The sequence below is a fragment of the Piliocolobus tephrosceles genome, chromosome 11 (assembly GCF_002776525.5).
Source record: "Piliocolobus tephrosceles isolate RC106 chromosome 11, ASM277652v3, whole genome shotgun sequence".
Classification (NCBI taxonomy): Eukaryota; Metazoa; Chordata; class Mammalia; order Primates; family Cercopithecidae; genus Piliocolobus; species Piliocolobus tephrosceles.
This window is the reverse complement of record NC_045444.1, coordinates 116,717,192-116,736,838: the sequence shown is the minus strand read 5'-3', so window position 1 is coordinate 116,736,838 and position 19,647 is coordinate 116,717,192. Positions and strand designations below refer to the sequence as shown.

The 19,647-nt window shown below is 41.0% G+C and overlaps 1 protein-coding gene across 13 annotated transcripts in view; it reads right to left on the bottom strand.

Moving 5' to 3' along the window:
* The window catches only part of SP140 (SP140 nuclear body protein), an 80,865-nt gene that overhangs the window by 38,280 nt on the left and 22,938 nt on the right, over positions 1–19,647 (bottom strand). For 10 of the 13 annotated variants that reach the window (XM_026454916.2, XM_026454909.2, XM_026454919.2 and 7 more), the window contains 8 exons: positions 18,898–19,047; positions 17,958–18,041; positions 15,926–16,006; positions 13,545–13,646; positions 11,468–11,548; positions 2,409–2,495; positions 2,073–2,189; positions 1,387–1,440 (listed from right to left, as the gene is read on the bottom strand). In XM_026454916.2, the coding sequence (XP_026310701.1) occupies positions 1,387–1,440; positions 2,073–2,189; positions 2,409–2,495; positions 11,468–11,548; positions 13,545–13,646; positions 15,926–16,006; positions 17,958–18,041; positions 18,898–19,047 (756 nt within the window). The remainder of the gene's footprint in view (positions 1–1,386; positions 1,441–2,072; positions 2,190–2,408; positions 2,496–11,467; positions 11,549–13,544; positions 13,647–15,925; positions 16,007–17,957; positions 18,042–18,897; positions 19,048–19,647) is intronic. The other 3 variants (XM_026454924.2, XM_026454922.2, XM_026454915.2) reach the window with 2 other exon arrangements.

Genomic DNA, 19,647 nt, shown 5'->3' with positions numbered 1-19,647 from the left:
TAATTTATACAGGAAAAAGAGTTTAATGGACTTACAGTTCCATGTGGCTGGGGAAGCCTCATAATCATAATGGAAGGCAAGAAGGAGCAAGTCACGTCTTACACGGATGACGGCAGGCAAAGAGACAGAGCTTATGCAGGGAAAATCCCCCTTATAAAACTATCAGATCTCATGAAGACATATTCACTATTATGAGAATAGCACAGGAAAAGCCAGCCCCCATAATTCAACTACCTGCCACTAGGTCCTTCCCACAACACTTGGGAATTGTGGGAGATAACAATTCAAGATGAGATTTGGGTGGGGACACAGCCAAACCATATCAGTTAATGTAGCCGTGTAGTATGGCTTGAAGTTTGGTAGCATGATGTCTCCAGCTTTGTTCTTTTTGCTTAGGATTGCCTTCATATTCAGGCTCTTTTTTGGTTCCATGTGAATTCTAAAATCATATTTTCTAGTTATGTGAGGAAAGTCAATGTTAGCTTAATGGCAATAGCATTGAATTTATAAATTGCTTTGGGCAGTATGGCCATTTTAAAATGATATTGATTCTTCCTGTCCATGAACATGGAATGTTTTTCCATTTGTTTGTGTCATCTCTCATTTCTTTGAACAGGGTTTTAGTTCTCCTTGTAGAGATCTTTCACCTCCCTAATTAGCTGTATTCCCAGGTATTTTATTCTTTTTGTAGCAACACACATCTATTTTTTATTTCTGCTGAGATGGCTGAGGGACTCAAGAGTCACATGCCTCATCTCTTCAAATAACTTTTTATGTGAATGAATAATCTGACCTTTCACTACTTCCCAGGGAACTTGCAAAAGTCTCGGTTGTCTCTACCAAGCACACGTCCCTGACAATGAATCTCCTTATTTTATCGTGTTTTTTGACCTGGATAGGCTGAGAATTTTCTAAATCATCAAGACTTCATTATTTTTCATTTAGCAGCTCTTCCTTCAATATACCTCTTCCCTCTTGCATTTTACTACAATTAGCAAAAGATACCACAACACACCATGATCACTGTATTTGGAAATCTCCTTAGCTCTAGATCCAGAAAGTTCTGCTTTTCACATGAGTACAGGACAGGCCACTATATAATAAGGAGGCCTTTTCCACATCTTTCTTATGTCCTTCTGAGCCCTCACCAGTAACACAGTTAACCTCCATATTTTTACTAACAGTCTGCTCATGATGATCCAGGTCTTCTCTAATGCAATATAGACTTTCTCTCTCATGTTATTTACTTCCTTCTCAGCCCTCACTAGCACAGTCTTTAGCATCCATGTTTCTACTAAGAACTACTCATGGCAATATAGGCATAAAACTCTGGCATAAAAACATATTTGTAACACCAAAAGCAAGTAAATTCTTATTTATTCTTACTTTTTTTCCTCTTGGGTTTTCCCAAAGTAGCGTTGTTTCCAATATCCACAGTATCTAGAAAATATCAAGTTGTAGTGAGGAAATAGAAATTAATAAATAAAAGTTACAGATTTTAGGACAATTTATACTACAGAAGGTTTGAGTTTATAAATATGTTTAGATAATCATTCCTCTCTTTCTTCTAGAGGAATCAAAAACCCACTGAACTGAGAACTAGGAGTCTAGGATGGGCCCTGGGTCTTCTATCAAAAATACGTGTTGGGCTAAGAAGAGTAGACCTGCTGTCTTTCCTCCTGACAATTAAGTACCAGGATTAGTTGTCTTTTGAGTGTGGCCTTTCTAAGTTGTAGCAAAGTGACACTATTATCTACCAGGAGAAGTTCACTGGGGTATCCTGGGCTTCATGGAAGATTGGGTGTAACTTAATATACTAATGCAATAAACAAGATAACTGCATTTCAAAGAGTATACTTCTGTGACATCATCTATGTCTAATCAGCAGAGTCCATCCTCTTAAATATTACTTTATAGCGATCTCTTGCCTCCCTGCAGTTCCCCAAAGGCTCAGGTGAACCAAATGCAAAGAATAGGATTCTGGACAGACTGGAGCACCTACCTCCACCCTACTGGGGTGTCTGTGGGGCCCACTGAGCCACCCCCATCCCACAGCCCTCAGACAGCCTTACCCATTGTGCCACATGCTTGATCACTTTCCATCTTTACTTCTGGGCCTCCTGGCACCTCTTCTGAGAAACACATGACACAGGAACACTTCTCATTTTCATATGCTGATTGCTCTGCTCCTGGGCCAAAATTGTGATTCATGAAGACTTTCAGTTTGACCCAGTGACTCTCTTTTCTGCACCCTCGTTGCTCCCCCTTCTTTACTTTTTCCTCTGAAATCTTCTCCTTTCATTGCTCCTCCTTATATTTGACTCTTCCTTTAAGTCTAGTTTTTTCTCCTCCTTTTTCTCTTTATCAGAACTCTGTTTCTGTTTGCACTATTTTTAAATCATAATTACCTGATACATCATCGTGTGGCAGGCTACAAGCAAGCTCTTCTGATTCTCCTCCTTCATTCATTGGGTGATCTTCTAGCTCACTAGACACTAATGAGAAACAAGAAAATTACTATCCAAGGATCCTGACACAGTGACCAGAGAAGAGTTTCTAGTGCTGTCGTACTGCAAACTGATATTCTGAGCTAAGATGAACTGTTCTCTGGGAAAAAATATACTTGCTCCAATAATCACATTTGACACATAACAGAGCCACGCTCTCCCCACGTTATGCACCTCATCCTCCTTTTTTCTACTTTTATTTTCGTACTTGTAGTACTGAGAATAAAGCAAGAAAACTCTTATCATTCCAGAAAATACTACTGTTCTTTGACAATAGTAAAAAGCAACTATTTAAACTCATCCCAATTGGCCATTGACTACTTATATCACTAACCATATTTCTGAAAGCAAGCCCATCAGTGGCAGTTCTACATATCTGAAGCCTAGCCGTCAGCAACAGCCCCCTCCACAAAGCCTGCATTGATGTCCAAATGCCAAATTACTCATAAACACTCCTGTTTCTGAGGGTCTGGGGTCCCTAAACAATATGCTTCCTAAAACTATATATAAAACCGCAGTTTCCTTTTCTACAGAGACTGTGTCTTATGAGCACAGGGCCTCCTCCTACCAGATGCCTTGCTTGGCAAGGAATAAATCAGCTTTCAGTTTCAGTTAATGAGTAGTAGCCTAGCCCTTCAAATATTGGAGTTCCTGCCGAGATGATCTTGAAGATTCTTGCTGGGGAGTGTCCTGTGGGGCCCTTGGATCCACAAGCATGAATCTCAGGCCACTGTGTCCATCTCAGGTCATTTTTCTGACCTACTGCCAAGTGAATCTTTCTCAAAAACAACTTGAACTCTGACTTGTTTCATTGAGCTCTTAGTTCTGAATTTATCTTATTTAAAGATGGGCAGGGCATACAATTAGATAGAATTAGATATTTTGGGTTGGAAGTATACCACTTAGCAAACATTTTCTCAGTTAATGTGCTTATTTATTCACTACTTCATCTACTGTTACCTTTCTTTTGTCTTTTTCTTTCTTTTTTTTTTATTTTGAGACAGAGTTTTGCTCTTGTCGCCCAGGCTGGAGTGCAATGGTACAATCTCGGCTCCTTGCAACCTCCACCTCCCGGGTTCAAGTGATTCTCCTGTCTCAGCCTCCCAAAGTAGCTGGGATTACAGGTGCCCACTACCACACCTGGCTAATTTTCGCATTTTTAGTAGAGAGGAGGTTTCACCATGTTGGCCAGGCTGATCTCGAACTCCTGACCTCAGGTGATCCACTCACCTTGGCCTCCCAAAGTGCTGGGATTATAAGTGTGAGCCACCGTGCCCCACCTCTTCTGTCTATTTTTAAAAAGTCTTACCTCTGCCGGGTATAGTGGCTGATGCCTGTAATAGGTCATATTACAGGCAGATTGCTTGAGCTCAGGAATTCTAGACCATCGTGGGCAACACAGCAAAACCCTACCAAAAAAAAAGTCTTATTTCATGTGTGTTTGTTCCTGATTTTTCTGTGCTTTCTGAATGTTAGAAGATAGTGATCCAAAGCAAACAGATGGTGGCCAAGGTCTGCTAAGTCCTCAATTCAAGCCAGCCCCCAAAACTAATGGATGTGGGTCCGTTGGACAGTAGCCAAACTGTGCAAAGATGTTTGGCCACACTTTAGCTTGAGTCCCTCATCAAAACCTTCATGAGAGCACCTAGTGTCTTGTCAATTTGTGAAAGAAAATCATTTTGTTTAGTATGTAATCTGGAGTCAACTACAATCATGTAATGAATCGTATGTTCCCTTTTCAGTTACCACTTCATTCATGTGGAACACACCACTCACACTTATACTGAAACATAGTGGCCTCTTTGCTGTTTGTCATGGGATTGTCTTTGCCAAAGCCATAATCTCCTCCTGACAAAAGGTTCACTTCCTCTTTATACTTTCATCATGATTCTAACTCTTGTACTTTTCTTAATAACTGGCAACATTTTCGCTAAAATGACTCTGGCTTACGATGGGGAAGTTTTGTCATGTCCAAAGTAAGTAACACATTTGATAAGTAGATCTATAAAAGAAGAGAAAAAAGTCACCAAATGTTCCCACGTCTCAACCACTAACCTGTTACTTTCAGACCATTATCTGAGGAACACTCTTTTCAACAAAACCTCTATAAATGTAATAGGCAGGGATCTATTCTGCAAATGGAACTACCAGATTAAAGGTTCAGAAGAAGGACTAATTTTAGAAGCCCTGGAAAATTCCCTGACACATGATCTATGTATAGTTGACCTGAACGTTAGTATACCTACACTATGCATGATTTGAGATCTGCAAGCAATAAACAAAATAGGTATACCTCACTTCCCTGTACCTCCTAACCGGATTACTACAATCTCTTCAGTCTCACCTAAAGCCAAAATTTTTAATGTATTTATGTTCAGCTTTGTTTAATGTCTCATTTGATAAATATTATTTGCTTGGGAAAATCAATGGCTCATCTGGACAGTTATTTTCTAGGAATTTCCTTGATGATAGGCAGAATTCTAAGATGGCCCCAAATATTTCTTTCCCTAATCCTGAGGACTGTGAACATAATGAGATATTACTTCCACAATTACCTTATGTGATATGGCAGAGCTGGCCTTAAGAAAGACTAACAGAGTGGATCTGGTCTAACCACATGAGCCTTTTAAGAGCAGGAAGTTTTCTCTAGCCAGCAGAAGATGAGGAGTCAGAGATTCAAAGAATGAGAAGGAGTCCACACAAGATTGCTGGCTTGAAGATGGAGGGGCAATGTATTAAGAAATATGAGTGGCTTCCAGGAGCTGAGAGTGGTCCGTGACCGACAACCAGTAACAAAGCTGTCACCTCAGTTCAACAACCATGAGGAGCTGGATTATCTCAACAACCTGGGTGAGCTTGATTGCAAGATTTTTCTCAGAGCCTTCAGATAAGACTTCAGCTGGGCTGACATCTTAATTTCAGCCTAGGGAGACTCTAAGCAGAGAACTGAGTTGAGCCCACCCACACTTCTGCTGGCAGGACTGTGAGATAACAAGCAGGTATTATAGTAAGCCACTACATTTGTGGTCATTTGTCATGTAGCAATGAAAAACGAACACAATGAAAATCCTCTCCCAAGTTTTAAATACAACCTAAGGGATACAAAGCTCATATATGCATCTTCTCTGATCCGAGACATAGGTCACCTCTATCATACTCTATAGATCTGGATATTTCTTAATCTATTCATTGAGTTGGGCAAAAATGGACACAAACCTCCTAAGGAAAAACTCCAATTCTGTAAAACAAACAAAATGAAACAAAACAAAAACTAGGCTATTTTCTCAGCCATAATCTATTGGCTGAGGAAATAATATTATATAAAGAAATGTTACAATGTCTCCAAAGTTTTCCAAGACCAGTGACTAAAGGAAAGATAAGAGGATTTCTAGGATTAACTGATTCTTGAAGACAATGGGGGTCAATCTTTTCTGAAATACCAGGCCTCCCTACATTTGACCACATCAAATATCTTGGGGCCATTCTCATGGAACACACAAATGGAATAGATCTTCATGATTGTAAAATACTCCTTCATCAGTCACCTACACCGAATCCTCTATTATCACATTATCAGGAGACAGGTCCTGATAATGGAGAGACACTGATGGAGGGACACTGTATAATGGTAAAAAGCCTTGTCCAACAGGAAAATATCACAGTTCTAAACATATATGCACCTAACACTGGAGCTCCCAAATTTAAAAAACAATTACTAATAGACCTAAGAAATGAGATAGACAGCAACACAATAATAGTGGAGAACCTCAGTGCTCCACTGACAGCACTGGACAGGTCATCAAGACAGAAAGTCAACAATGAAACAATGGATTTAAACTATATCTTGGAACAAGTGGATTTAACAGCTATATACAGAATATTTCATCCAACAGTCACAGAATATACATTCTATTCAAGAGCACATGGAACTTTCTCTAAGATAGACCACATGATAGGCCATAAAATAAGCCTCAATAAATTTAACAAAATCGGAATTATATCAAGCACTCTCTCAGATCACAGTGGAATAAAACTGGAAATTAACTCCAAGAGGAATCTCCAAAACCATGCAAATACATGAAAATTAAATAACCTGCTCCTGAATGAGCATTGGGTCAAAAATAAAATCAAGATGGAAATTAAAAAATTCTTCAAACTGAATGACAATCAAAACCTCTGGGATACAGCAAAGGTGGTGCTAAGAGTAAAGTTTATAGCCCTAAACACCTACATCAAAAGACTGAAAGAGCACAAACTGACACTCTAAGGTCACACCTGAAGGAACTAGAGAAACAAGAACAAACCAAACCCAAACCCAGCAGAAGAAAGGAAATAACCAAGATCAGAGCAGAACTAAATGAAATTGAAACAAAAAAATACAAAAGATAAATGAAACAAAAGCTGGTTCTTTGAAAAGGTAAATAAAATTTATAGACCATTGGCAAAATTAACCAAGAGGAGAGAAAACCCAAATAACGTCACTAAGAAATGAAACAGGAAATATTACAACTGACACCAGTGAAATACAAAAGGTCATTCAAGGCTACTATGAATACCTTTATGCACATAAACTAGAAAACATAGAAGAGATGGATAAATTCCTGGAAAAACACAATCCTCCTAGTGTAAATCAGGAAGAATTAGATACCCTGAACAGATCAATAACAAGCAGCAAGACTGAAATGGTAATTTAAAAATTACCAACAAAAAAAAGTCCAGGATCAGACAAATTCACAGCAGAATTCCACCAGACAGTCAAAGAATTGGTACCAATCCTTTTGACACTATTCCACAAGATAGAGAAAGAAGGAACCCTCCCTAATTCATTCTGTGAAGCCAGCATCACCCTAATACCAACACCAGGAAAGGACATAACCAAAAAAGAAAACTACAGGCTGATATCCTTGATGAACATAGATGCTAAAATCCTTAACAAAATACTTGCCAACTGAATCCAACGACATATCAAAAAGACAATCCACCATGATCAAGTAGGTTTCATACCGGGGATGCAGGGATGGTTTAACATATGCAAGTCAATAAATGTGATACACCACACAAACAGAATTAAAAACAAAAATCACATGATCATTTCAACAGATGCAGAAAAAGCATTCAACAAAATCCAGCATCTCCTTATGATTAAAACTCTCAGCAAAATCAGCATACAAGGGACATACCTTAATGTAATAAAAGCCACCTATGACAAACCCACAGCCAACAGAATACTAAATGTGGAAATGTTGAAAGCATTCCCTCTGAGAACTGAAACAAGACAAGGAAGCCCACTCTCACCACTCCTCTTCAACATAGTACTAGAAGTCCTAGCCAGAGCAATCAGACAAGAGAAAGAAATAAAGGGCATCCAAACTGGTGAACAGGAAGTCAAACTGTCACTATTTGCTGACAATGTGACTGTTTACCTTGAAATCCCTAAGGATTCCCCCAGAAAGCTCCTAGAACTGATAAAAGAATTCAGCAAAGCTTCTGGATACAAGATTAATGTACACAAATCAGTAGCTTTTCTATACAACCACAGTGAGCAAGCAGAAAATCAAATCAAGAACTCAATCCATTTTACAATAGCTGCAAAAAAAAAAAACCAAACTTAGGAATATACCGAACCAGGGAGTCAAAATACCTCTATAAGGAAACTACAAAACATTGCTGAAGGAAATCATAGACAACATGAACAAATGAAAATACATCCCATGCTTCATGGATGGGTAGAATCAATATTGTGAAAATGATCATACCGCCAAAAGCAATCACAAATTCATGCAATCTCCATCAATATACTACCATTCTTTTCCTAGAATTAGAAAAAACAATTCTAAAATTCACATGGAACCAAAAAAGAGCACACAAAGCCAAAGCAAGATTAAGCAAAAAGAACAAATCTAGAGGCATCACACAACATGATTTCAAACTATACTATAAGGTCATAGTCACCAAAACAGTGTGGTACTGGTACAAAAATAGATACATAGACCAAGGGAACAGAATAGAGAACCCAGAAATAAACCCAAATACTTACAGTCAACTGATCTTTGACAAAGCAAACAAACTATAAAGTGAGGAAAGGACACCCTATTCAACAAATGGTGCTGGGATAATTGGCAAGCCACATGTAGGAGAATGAAACTGGATCCTCATCTCTCACCTTATACAAAAATCAACTCAAGATGGATCAAGGACTTAAATCTAAGGCGTGAAACTATAAAAATTCTAGCAGATAACATCAGAAAAACCCTTTTAACCATTGGCTTAGGCAATGCTTTCATGACCAAGAACCCAATAGCAAATGCAAGAAAAACAAAGATAAATATCTGGGATTTAATTAAACCTAAATGCTTTGCATGGCAAAAGGAACAGTCAGCAGAGTAAACAGACAACCCACAGAGTGTGAGAAAATCTTCACAATCTATACATCTGACAAAAGACTAATATCCAGAATCTACAATGAACTTAAATCAGTAAGAAAAAAAAAGAACAATCCCATCAAAAAGTGGGCTAAGGGCATGAATGGACAGTTCTCAAAAGAAGATATACAAATGGCCAACGAACATATGAAAAAATTGCTCAGCATCACCAACAATCAGGGAAATGCAAATCAAAACCACAATGTGATACCACTTCACTCCTGTAAGAATGGCCATAATCAAAAAATCAAAAAACAGTAGATGCTGGCGTGGATGCAGTGAACAGGGAACACTTCTACACTGCTGATGGGAAAGTAAACTAGTACAGCTGCTATGGAAAACAGTGTGGAGATTCCTTAAAGAACTAAAAATAGAACTACCATTTGATCCAGCAATTCCACTACTGGGTATCTACCCAGAGGAAAAGAAGTCATTATTCGAAAAAGATACTTGCACACGCATGTTTATAGCAGCACAATTCACAACTGCAAAATTGTGGAGCCAACCCAAATGCCCACCAATTAATGAGTGGATAAAGAAACTGTGGTATATATGTGTGTGATAATTGAAATTCCCTACACTTCTATGAAAACTCATTATTGTTTGGCCATATGGTCAATAACAACCAGAATCATCCCAATTAATCAACAACAGCTTCTGGCCAGTACACACGCCTCTGAAAGCCAGCCAACCATTCACTTCCCCGTGCTTCTGAAAGTCAGCCAGTGAGTAACAGCCACACTCCAGTGACCTGCTTTCACTAAAGGTCAGCTAACCACTAACAAATCTCACTTCTGAAGGCCACCAGTCACCAAGATCCACACTTCCACAAACGTTCTCTGGTCAGAGAAACTGACCTACAAGTGCAACTGTCCCTTAATTGAACAATAAATTCAGCCTTTTGTTTGAGATTAAGTGGTAGCCCCTTGTTTTTTCTGTTTTTCTTCTGAAATGGAGTCTTGTCTGTCACCAGACTGGGGTGCAGTGGTGTGATCTCAGCTGACTGCAACCTCCACATCCCGGGTTCAAGCAATTCTCTTGTTTCAGTCTCCCGAGAAGCTGGGACTACAGGTGTGCCCGACCACACCCAGCTAATTTTTGTATTTTTAGTAGAGATGGGGTTTTGCCATGTTGGCCAGGCTGGCCTTGAACTCCTGACCTCAAGTGATCCACCTGCCTTGGCCTCCCAAAGTGCTGGGATTACAGGGTGACCCACTGCACCCAGCCTAGATAGTAGCCCCTTCTACTAGTGATACCATTTTATTATTACTCTATGAAGGCATCTGTGGTTCTTTCTGGCTTTCTGGAGTTTCTCTTCTGAACATCTCCTCTCCCTTACTGTTTTTCCCTCCTTCAGTGATGTGCTACATATGCTTTTCATATTGCCTCTCTGTTTCTCTTTTCTGGCTCTATTTTTCTGGATATCTCCTATCTCGTATCATAGATTACATTCAAGTATTTTCCAACTCTTGATAATGTTTCCTCATCTCTTCCTAATCTTTCTATATTTGTTAAATAAAAGTATCTTTCCATTGAACCCTGGGAGAGTCTCTTGGATTCCTAAAAACCCTTTGGGCATCTACATTGGACTCAGACTATGGGACCCCACCCCAACCCATGCCCACTCATAGAACTGAAAGCCTGTAAGGAGTCATCCAGGACACTGGTCTCTGCTCTTTCTTTTTTCTTGAGTCTTATCAAACACCCGTGTCACATGCACTTCTGTGTTTCTGGCTCCTCAAAACAGCAATAACAGCACCTTCCCTCTCTAAGTCTTGAGGGTTTTATGGGTAAAATTATAACACTTGTCAGAGTACTCTGAAAAAACACTGCATGATCTAATGACAAAATGGGGAGTACTGGTCAAAAACAGCATTTAGTCTCATAAACAGTTGATCTAAATTCTGCCAGTTAGATGGTAGAATACCATTACACTGAAGGCTTTGTCAAGTTTGTGAAAAAATGATTAAAAGTATCTACCAGCAGAGGAATGACACCCTTTTTTATTTCCATAGAGGGAGTGAGAATAGAAATTTTATATGAATTCAAATAATAGTATTGATAGCTATGAAAAATAAAGACAAAAGAGCATTGCTTCTTCCTACCGTATTTCTGACGTTTATTTCTTCACCTATAAAATAGGATTATGCAGTTTGCCTGCCCCCATCTTAAGGTTTTGTGAGGGTATCAGGAGATGTTATTTGGTAAAATACTTTAACACTGTAGTATTGAAAGGCACGAGAATATGAAGGAGGGAACACATTGCCTTGTCTTGGCGTATTTCAACTACCACTAGACTGTCTGAATACATATGTTCAAACAATAAATCCCATTCTGTTAAACATGGACTTCCATATAAAGATTCCTCCCTGCATTTCCCAAAAGATCCATGTACAGAGTATGTGAAAAATCTCAGGATATAATTGGATCCTTTCATTGTGAGGTATACGCAGAGGAAAGTCAACCAGGAAACACAAGCTCCAAATTCAACCTCCTGACACTCTGCAGCCCAGGGCCAGAAATCCTCCCCTTCCTTACCTGACCCACATCTTGCTAGGGAGCTAGAGGCTTCCTGGGGCTCTTCTCCATCACACATTTGTGAACAGCCATCACTGCCCTCTGCAGAAAGAAAAGAAATCCCTCAAGAAATTATGAAGAGAAAACTTAGTGGAGATGTGGGAAGCTGAAGTATCTCCTAGGTGGGGCTGTCCGCCACCCAGGTCCTCCTGGCCTGTAGGTGGACACACTCCGGTTGCTGTCACCAAGGCTGAGAACCATCCATCAGCTCACTTCCTGCCTGGACTCCGAATTCTCTCTCCTTCTCCCCCTCCCCCTTTCCTCTGCACATTTCCTCTTTCTCTGCCCTGCTTTCCTGCTGCCAGGGGCTCCAGGTGCTTCTCTCTGTTTCCATGTGTTTCTGCCCCCTTCTCTGCTCCTGTCTTTTTCTCTTGCACCCCTGACTCTGCTCTTTACTGGCTTTCCCTATCTTGTTTATTTCTTTGTCACCCCCTTTTTAAAACTAGGTATAAGGAAAGGCATTCCTGGGACAGTGGAAATGAACCAGATAAGGAAGGGGATCAGGAACAGAGTGGGCCAAGGCAACACCACATACTACAGGGGAAGTGTGGTTCCAGGGTCCACATATAAAAGATCAGATCATAAAAGAGCAGCTCCTGAAACAACCGATGCCATTAGTAGAGACAAGACAGATGATATGGGCTGGGGCCCCATGAAGGGTGGAAGCCACAGAAATCCACAGGAAGGATAACTCATCTAATCCTGTGCAACAAAGATCACTAGGGGAAAAGATCTAAGGGGAAAAGAAAATGATCTGATCGATATCTTGTGAATAATAATTGTGCTAAAGCAGAAAAGAATGAGTCTGATGAGTATAAGATCAAACAGGACATTCCTCCCTTTATTGAGTAAGCAAACCCTGGAGAAAGAGGAGTTTCTAAGTTCAGAGGAGGTGTTGGTTTCCATTGTGAAGTGTTCAGTTCCTGAAAGACATTGCAATAAGGAAGGTCCCACAATAAATTTCTTCAGGCACATGGATGGAAGAGCTTGGAAGGGAGGCCTGCCTGGCAGACAGATACTAAACACTTGACAATCATTCCACTACCTGAGCAGATGAGTCTGCGGGGAGAGAATTCTTACCCTCTGAGTATGCTTCTGTGCCACTCTCTACCTAGAGGGGCCTTAATCAGAAAACTCACTATTGACAGAGGTGCCGTTTGCTGGAAGCTGCTGCTGTCTAGTGACTCTGACTTCAGCTCTACAGGCCCTCAACCTGCTCCTTTTTTCCGACAATAGTTTGCACTCTTTCTGGTTTCTCTAATTATTTTGATCTGTCTCTTTCTCTGCAGAGTTTAATCTGTGTTTCCTTCCAACATTGTTGTCATTTGTATTTGCCTCCATTTGTATAATTTTCTCTAACTTTTCTGCCTCTTATTTCTTATTGAGGTTATCCTCTTTCTACCTTGTCTTTTACTTTCTCCTTTTCTGTCTCTGTTTCCTTGGGTTTTACCTTGCCCTCTTAGATGCCTGTAAAATGTCCATAATTTTATATATTTTCCTCACTCTCAAAGTTCTCTTCTCCCAGGTTGGAAAAGTGCTTCCATTTACGCAGGGGCTATAAAACCACATATCCTTTGCTTGTCAGTTCCATCCCAAGGGTCTTCCACATGACTTTTCTCAACTGCAAGCAATCAATCATTCACAAAACTTATGTCTGTGTTCCTGATACTTCTGGGAGTAGGTTGAAAACAATCTCCCTGCCTCAATTACCATAACCTGCTGATATTTAAGTTTAATGTGTGTTTAATATCATCACCCAGGCATTTCTTCTCTGGTCCCCCAGCCTACCTCTGGTATATTCTGCCTCCCTATATTCTCCATGCAGTGATATGGTCTCCACTCAGGGACTCACCTTACCTTGATCCTTTGTTTCTCACAATTTACAAGAAAAGCCCAAAAGAAAATTGACATAATTCCATCTGTATGCATGCGAATGTGAAGAAGTGAAGGGTAGGATGGGGGAAAGGGAAGTTTTTTTTCCATGCCAACTGGAAAACAAAGAAGTACTCAAATATCTAAAAATTTAAATCATAATTACCTTCTCCTTCATCTGGTAGTAGACAGAGCCCCTTCTCTGGTTCTCCTTCATTAGTGATTTGGGGAGTCTTTAGATCCAAGTTCTCTGCAGAGAAACAAGAAACTGACAGACCACAGAGGGTGACGTGGACACAGACCTCAGTGCGTTCACGCCATCCAAGATGGATAGACACTGACAGCCACCCTCATCTTGTTCCGCCTTTTCTCCATCTTGTTGCATCTCCTCTTTCTTCTTCTCTCTAATTCTCAGTGTCCTCCTCACAGTTCTGCCTCCACAGTTCCCTCCAAGTTGGGCAGTGCTTGGATTGTCTGGTCTTCTCTCCAACTGGCTTCTCCTGCTTCCTGTTTCTATTTCTTTTTTCTTTTTTAGTGATATTGTATCTCTTTTCTGTTATTTCTTTAGCTCTTATTCTATATCCACCCTATGTCAAAGGGCAGACTCCATTTCCATGCTGTGTTTCCATGATTTTCCTTCCCTCCCACTAGCATTTTTTCTCCCCCTTAAAGCCTTATATTGGTCCCTGGTCCACTCCTGCAGGAACCTGCAGAACTCCTTGGGCTTTTTTCTATTCTGACCCTGTGACCCTGCCCTAAACCCCCAGCCAGCCTCGCACAACCATCACCCAGTGACACATCCAGGACACTGGTGCCCACTCTTCCTTTTCTACTTTGCCTTTGCGATAATATCCTGCTTGCATTTCTGTGCTTTGTTTCCCAGTCTCTAAGATAGACGTTTAGCTGTTTGCATACTGATGTTTAAGAGTCTGTGAGGGTAAAAGGAGCTCTTGTGCAATCCAGTCATCTGATAAAGACTGTCAGAAACCTTGTGTACCTGTTCTCCCACCCCATGTTGGCACTCTCATTTTCACCCTTGACATACATCTCTGCTGCTTGTGTTTCTACCTCTGTCTCTTTGCACTGGAGTCTCTTGGTACTTCTTTTTGTCTTGGTTTCTTTGCCTGGGACTGCTCCTGCCTCCCTCATTTCCCTCGTGCATCCCTGGTCCTGTGCTTTATGTCCTTGCCCCACTTTATACCTATTGAGGCACATGAAGGTATACACTTATATCTTCATACACCTTCATAGAGCGCTACTCTATGAAGGCAACTGTCCTTCTCTGTGGCTCTCTGACTTTCTCTTCCAAACGTCTCTCCCTGACTATCTGTCTCTCTCTCCTCCAGTGATGTGCTATGTCTACTTCACACATTCTATTTCTGTTTATCTTTTCTGGCTCTATTTTCCTAGATATCTCTTATCTCGTATCATAGATTATATTTACATACTTTCTAACTCTCAATAATTTTTCCACTCCTCTGCTAAAGCTTGCTTTATTTGTTAATAAAAGTCTCTTTACATTAAACCCTGGTAGAATCTCTTGGATTCCTAAAAGCCCTTTGGATTTCCACATTGGACTCAGTCTATGGGACCCCACCCCAACCCATGCCTGCTTCACAGAACTGGAAGCCTGTAAGGAGCCATCCAGGACACTCCAGGACACAAGTCACTTCCAGGACAAAAGTCTCCGCATTTCCTTCCTTCTCGGGTGTTAACAAACACTGGTGTCACATGTACTTCAGTGTTTCTGGCTCCTCAAAACAACAATAACAGCACTTTCCCTGCCTAAATCTTGAGGTTTCTGAGGGTAAAAACATAATACTTAAGAGAGTCCTCTAAAGACATACTGCATGATCCAATGACATAATGAAGAGTATTGGTCAAAAATAGCATTTAGTCTTATAAAGAGTGCATCTGAATTCTGTCAATTAGAGGATAGGATACCATATCTTTGAAGGCTTTGTCAAGTTTGTGATGAAATGATAAAAAGTATCTACCAGCAGAGGAATGATAAGCTTTCTCATTCCCAAAGAAAAAGTGAGTGAGAATAGAATTTTAAATTCAAGTAATACTATTGATAGCGATGAAAAATAAAGGCAAAGAGGATTTTTTCCTCCTAGATATTCTGACCTATATTTCTTCATCTGTAAAATAGGATTACCCAGTTTATCAGCCCCCATCTTAAGGTTTTGTGAGGGTATCAGATCTTGCTCAGCAAAATATTTTAATGCTTTAGTATTAATAGGCATGAGAATATGAAGGAAAGAACATACTGCCTTGCCTTGACATAATCCAACTACCACGTGATTATCTAAACACATACTTTCAAACAATAAAACCCATTCTGTTAAACACAGACTTCTATGTCAAGATTCCTCCCTGCATTTCCCAAAAGATCCATGTATAGAAAATGTGAAAAATCTCAGATTTAATTGCATTCTTTCACTGTGAAGTATACTTGGAGGAAAAACAATCAGGAAACACAAACTCCAAATTCAACCTCCTGACACTCCGCAGCCCAGGGCCAGAAATCCTCCCCTTCCTTACCTGACCCACATCTTGCTAGGGAGCTAGAGGCTTCCTGGGGCTCTTCTCCATCACACATTTGCGAACAGCCATCACTGCCCTCTGCAGAAAGAAAAGAAATCCCTCAAGAAATTATGAAGAGAAAACTTAGTGAAGATGTGGGAAGCTGAAGTATCTCCTAGGTGGGGCTGTCCGCCACCCAGGTCCTCCTGGCCTGTAGGTGGACACACTCCGGTTGCTGTCACCAAGGCTGAGAACCATCCATCAGCTCGCTTCCGCCTGGACTCCGAATTCTCTCTCCTTCTCCCCCTCCCCCTTTCCTCTGCACATTTCCTCTTTCTCTGCCCTGCTTTCCCGCTGCCAGGGACTCCAGGTGCTTCTCTTTGTTTCCATGTGTTTCTGCCCCCTTCTCTGTTCCTGTCTTTTTCTCTTGCACCCCTGACTCTGCTCTTTACTGGCTTTCGCTATCTATTTCCTTGTCACCCCCTTTCTCGTACTGGGCATCAGAAAAGGCATCCTTGGGATGGTGGCAATGAACCAGATGAGGAAGGGGATCAGGAACAGAGTTGGCCAGGGCAGCAACACATACTACAGGGGAAGTGTGGCTCAAGGGCCCACACATAAAAGAAAGATCAGATCATTGCAGCTCCCGAAACAATTGATGCCATTAGTAGAGATGAGACATATGATATGGTCTGGGGCCCCATGAAGGGTGGAAGCCACAGAAATCCACAGGAAGGATAACTCATCTAATCCTGTGCAACAAACATTACCATGTCAAAGGGGAAAATAATGATCTGATTGATATCTTGCAAATAACAATTGTGTTAAAGCAGAGAAAAAGAGTCTGATGAGTACAACAACAAACAGGATATTCATCCCTTTACTGAGAGAGCAAACCCTGGAGAAAGGGGAGTTTCTAGGTTCAGAGGAGGTGTTGGTTTCCACTTGGGGTGTGTTTAGTTCCTGAAAGACATCGCAATGGGGAGGGTCCTGGGATAAATATTTTCAGGCACGTGGATGGAAGAACTTGGAAGTCAGGTCTGCAAAGCAGATATGTACACGAGAATCATTCCACTACCTGAGCAGATGAGACTGGGGAAAGAGTGTTCTTAGGCTCTGAGTATGCTTCCATGTCACCCTCAACCTAGGGGGGCCTGAATCGGAAAACTCACTGTTGACAGAGGCGCCCTTTGCTGGGAGCTGCTTGTACATAGTGACTGACTTCAGCTCCACAGGCCCTCAACCTGCTCCTTTACTTGGACAACGGTTTTCACTCCTTACAGGTTCTTTAATTATCTTGATCTGTCTCTTTCTCTGCATAATTTCTTCGGTGCTTCCTTCCCATATTGCTGCTATTATTGTATTTGCTGCCATTTGCAGAATTTTCTCTAATTTTCCTCCTTGAGGTTACCCACTTTCTATGTGTCTTCTACTTTCTCCTTTTCTGTTTCTTTGGGTTTTATCTTATGCTCCTAGATGCTGGTAAAATATCCCTTATTTTATGTATTTTCCTCATTCTCAAAGTTCTTTTCTCTCAGGTTGGAAAAGATCTTCTGTTTACACAAGGGCTATAGCATCACAGGTCTTTCCCTTGTTAGTGCCATCCCAAGGGTCTCCCGCATGACTTTCTCAATTGCAAGACTTCGGTCTTTCACAAAACATGTCTGTGCTCCAGATCCTTCTGGAATTAGGCTGAAAACATTCTCCGCTGCTTCAGTTGCCATAATCTGCTGTTATGTAGGTTTAATGTGTGTTTAATAACATCACTCAGGCACTTCTTCTCTGGCACCCCAGCCTACCTCTGGTATATTCATTCTTCCTATGTACCCCATGCAAAAATATGGTCCTCACTCAGGGGCTCAGCTCACCTTGATCCTTTATCTCTCTCACAGTTTTCAAAAAGGCACAACAGAAAGTTGATCTAATTCCATCTGTATGTATGTGAATGTGAAGAAGGGAAGGGTAGGATGGGAGAAAGGGAAACTTTTTTTCCATACCAACTAGAAAACAAAGATGTACTGAAATATTTAAAAACTTAAATCATAATTACCTCCTCCTTCATCTGGTAGTAGACAGAGCCCCTTCTCTGGTTCTCCTTCATTAGTGATTTGGGGAGTTTTTAGATCAAAAGTCTCTGCAGAGAAACAATAAATTGACAGACCACAGAGGGTGACGTGGACACAGACCTCAGTGCGTTCACGTCATCCAAGATGGGCAAACGCTGACAGCCACCCCCGTCTTGTTCCACGTTTTCTCCATCTTGTTGCAGCTCCTCTTTCTCCTTCTCTCTAATTCTCAGTGTCTTCCTCACAGTTCTGCCTCCACACAATTCCCTCCTAGCTGGGCAGCCCTTGGATTGTCTGGTCTTCTCTCCAACTGGCTTCTCCTGCTTCCTGTTTCTAGGAAGTAATACTGTATCTTTTTCTTTTTCAGTAATACTGAATCTTTTTCCTTTTCAGTAATACTGTATCCCTTTTCTATTATTTCTTTAGCTCTTATTCTATATCCATCCTATGCCAAAGGGCAGACTCTATTTCCATGCTGTGTTTCCATGATTTCCCTTCCCTCCCACTAGCATTTTTTTTTCCCTTAAAGCCTTATATTGGTCCCTGGTCCACTCCTCTGGGAACCTGCAGAACTCCTTGGGCTTCTTTCTATTCTGACCCTGTGACCCTGCCCTGAACCCCCAGCTGGCTTTGCACAACCATCACCCAGTGACACATCCAGGACACTGGTGCCACTCTTCCTTTTCTACTTTGCCTTTGCAATAATATCCTGCTTGCATTTCTGTGCTTTATTTCCCAGTCTGTAAGATAGACGTTTAGCTGTTTGCATACTGATGTTTAAGAGTTTGTGAGGGTAAAAGGAGCTCTTGTGCAATCCAGTCATCTGATAAAGACTGTCAGAAACCTTGTGCACCTGCTCTCCCACCCCATGTTGGCACTCTCATTTTCACCCTTGACACATGTCTCTGCTGCTTGTGTTTCTACCTCCGTCTCTTGCCGCTGGACTTTCTTGGTACTTCTCCTTGTCTTGGTTTCTTTTTCCGGGACTGTTCCTGCCTTCCTCGTCTCCCTCTTTCTTCCCTGGTGCTGTGCTGTATGTTCTTGCTGCATCTGTCATCCTGTTGCTTTCTAGAACTAGGGATCAAAAAAGACGTATCTGAGAGTGTCTGTAATTTCCGTATGATTTCACTAGATTAGTGAGCATGATGGAGATTGTAGTGAAACAAGATGACTTTTCCAATCACAGGGCTAAGCCTTTAGGAAGGCTCAGATGAGAAAAAGTCATCAGAAAATGACAATGACTAGAAAATTTGTATATAAACCTTGAAGTAATTGCAGGAGAGACAGACATGAGGCTGGAGCCCTGGGGAAAAAATAGATTTAATCCTTATGACCCCAAGTAGTTATTGATTTAAAGTAGAAACGTAAGATAAACCAACTTCCATTTTTGAAAGAGTTGTTTGAGTTGGAAAGAATGGATGTGAGAAGTACAAGATCAGAGGAAAGATGTGAGTCTAGAGGCTGTTGCTCCAGTCCAAGAGAGGGATCTTACCAGAGTTTTCGTGTTGGGGTGGAAGGAAATGGACAGGTGAGATACGTAGAACTCACTAAAAGTCTACTGGATGGTTGATGGGGTGCTTAAGTTGAGGGAGGTGGGGAAAGTCATGAGTGGTTCCTAGGTTTCTGCTTAAAGAATGGAGTAATAGTGTTTCATCCTGAGATAGGGAACACTGG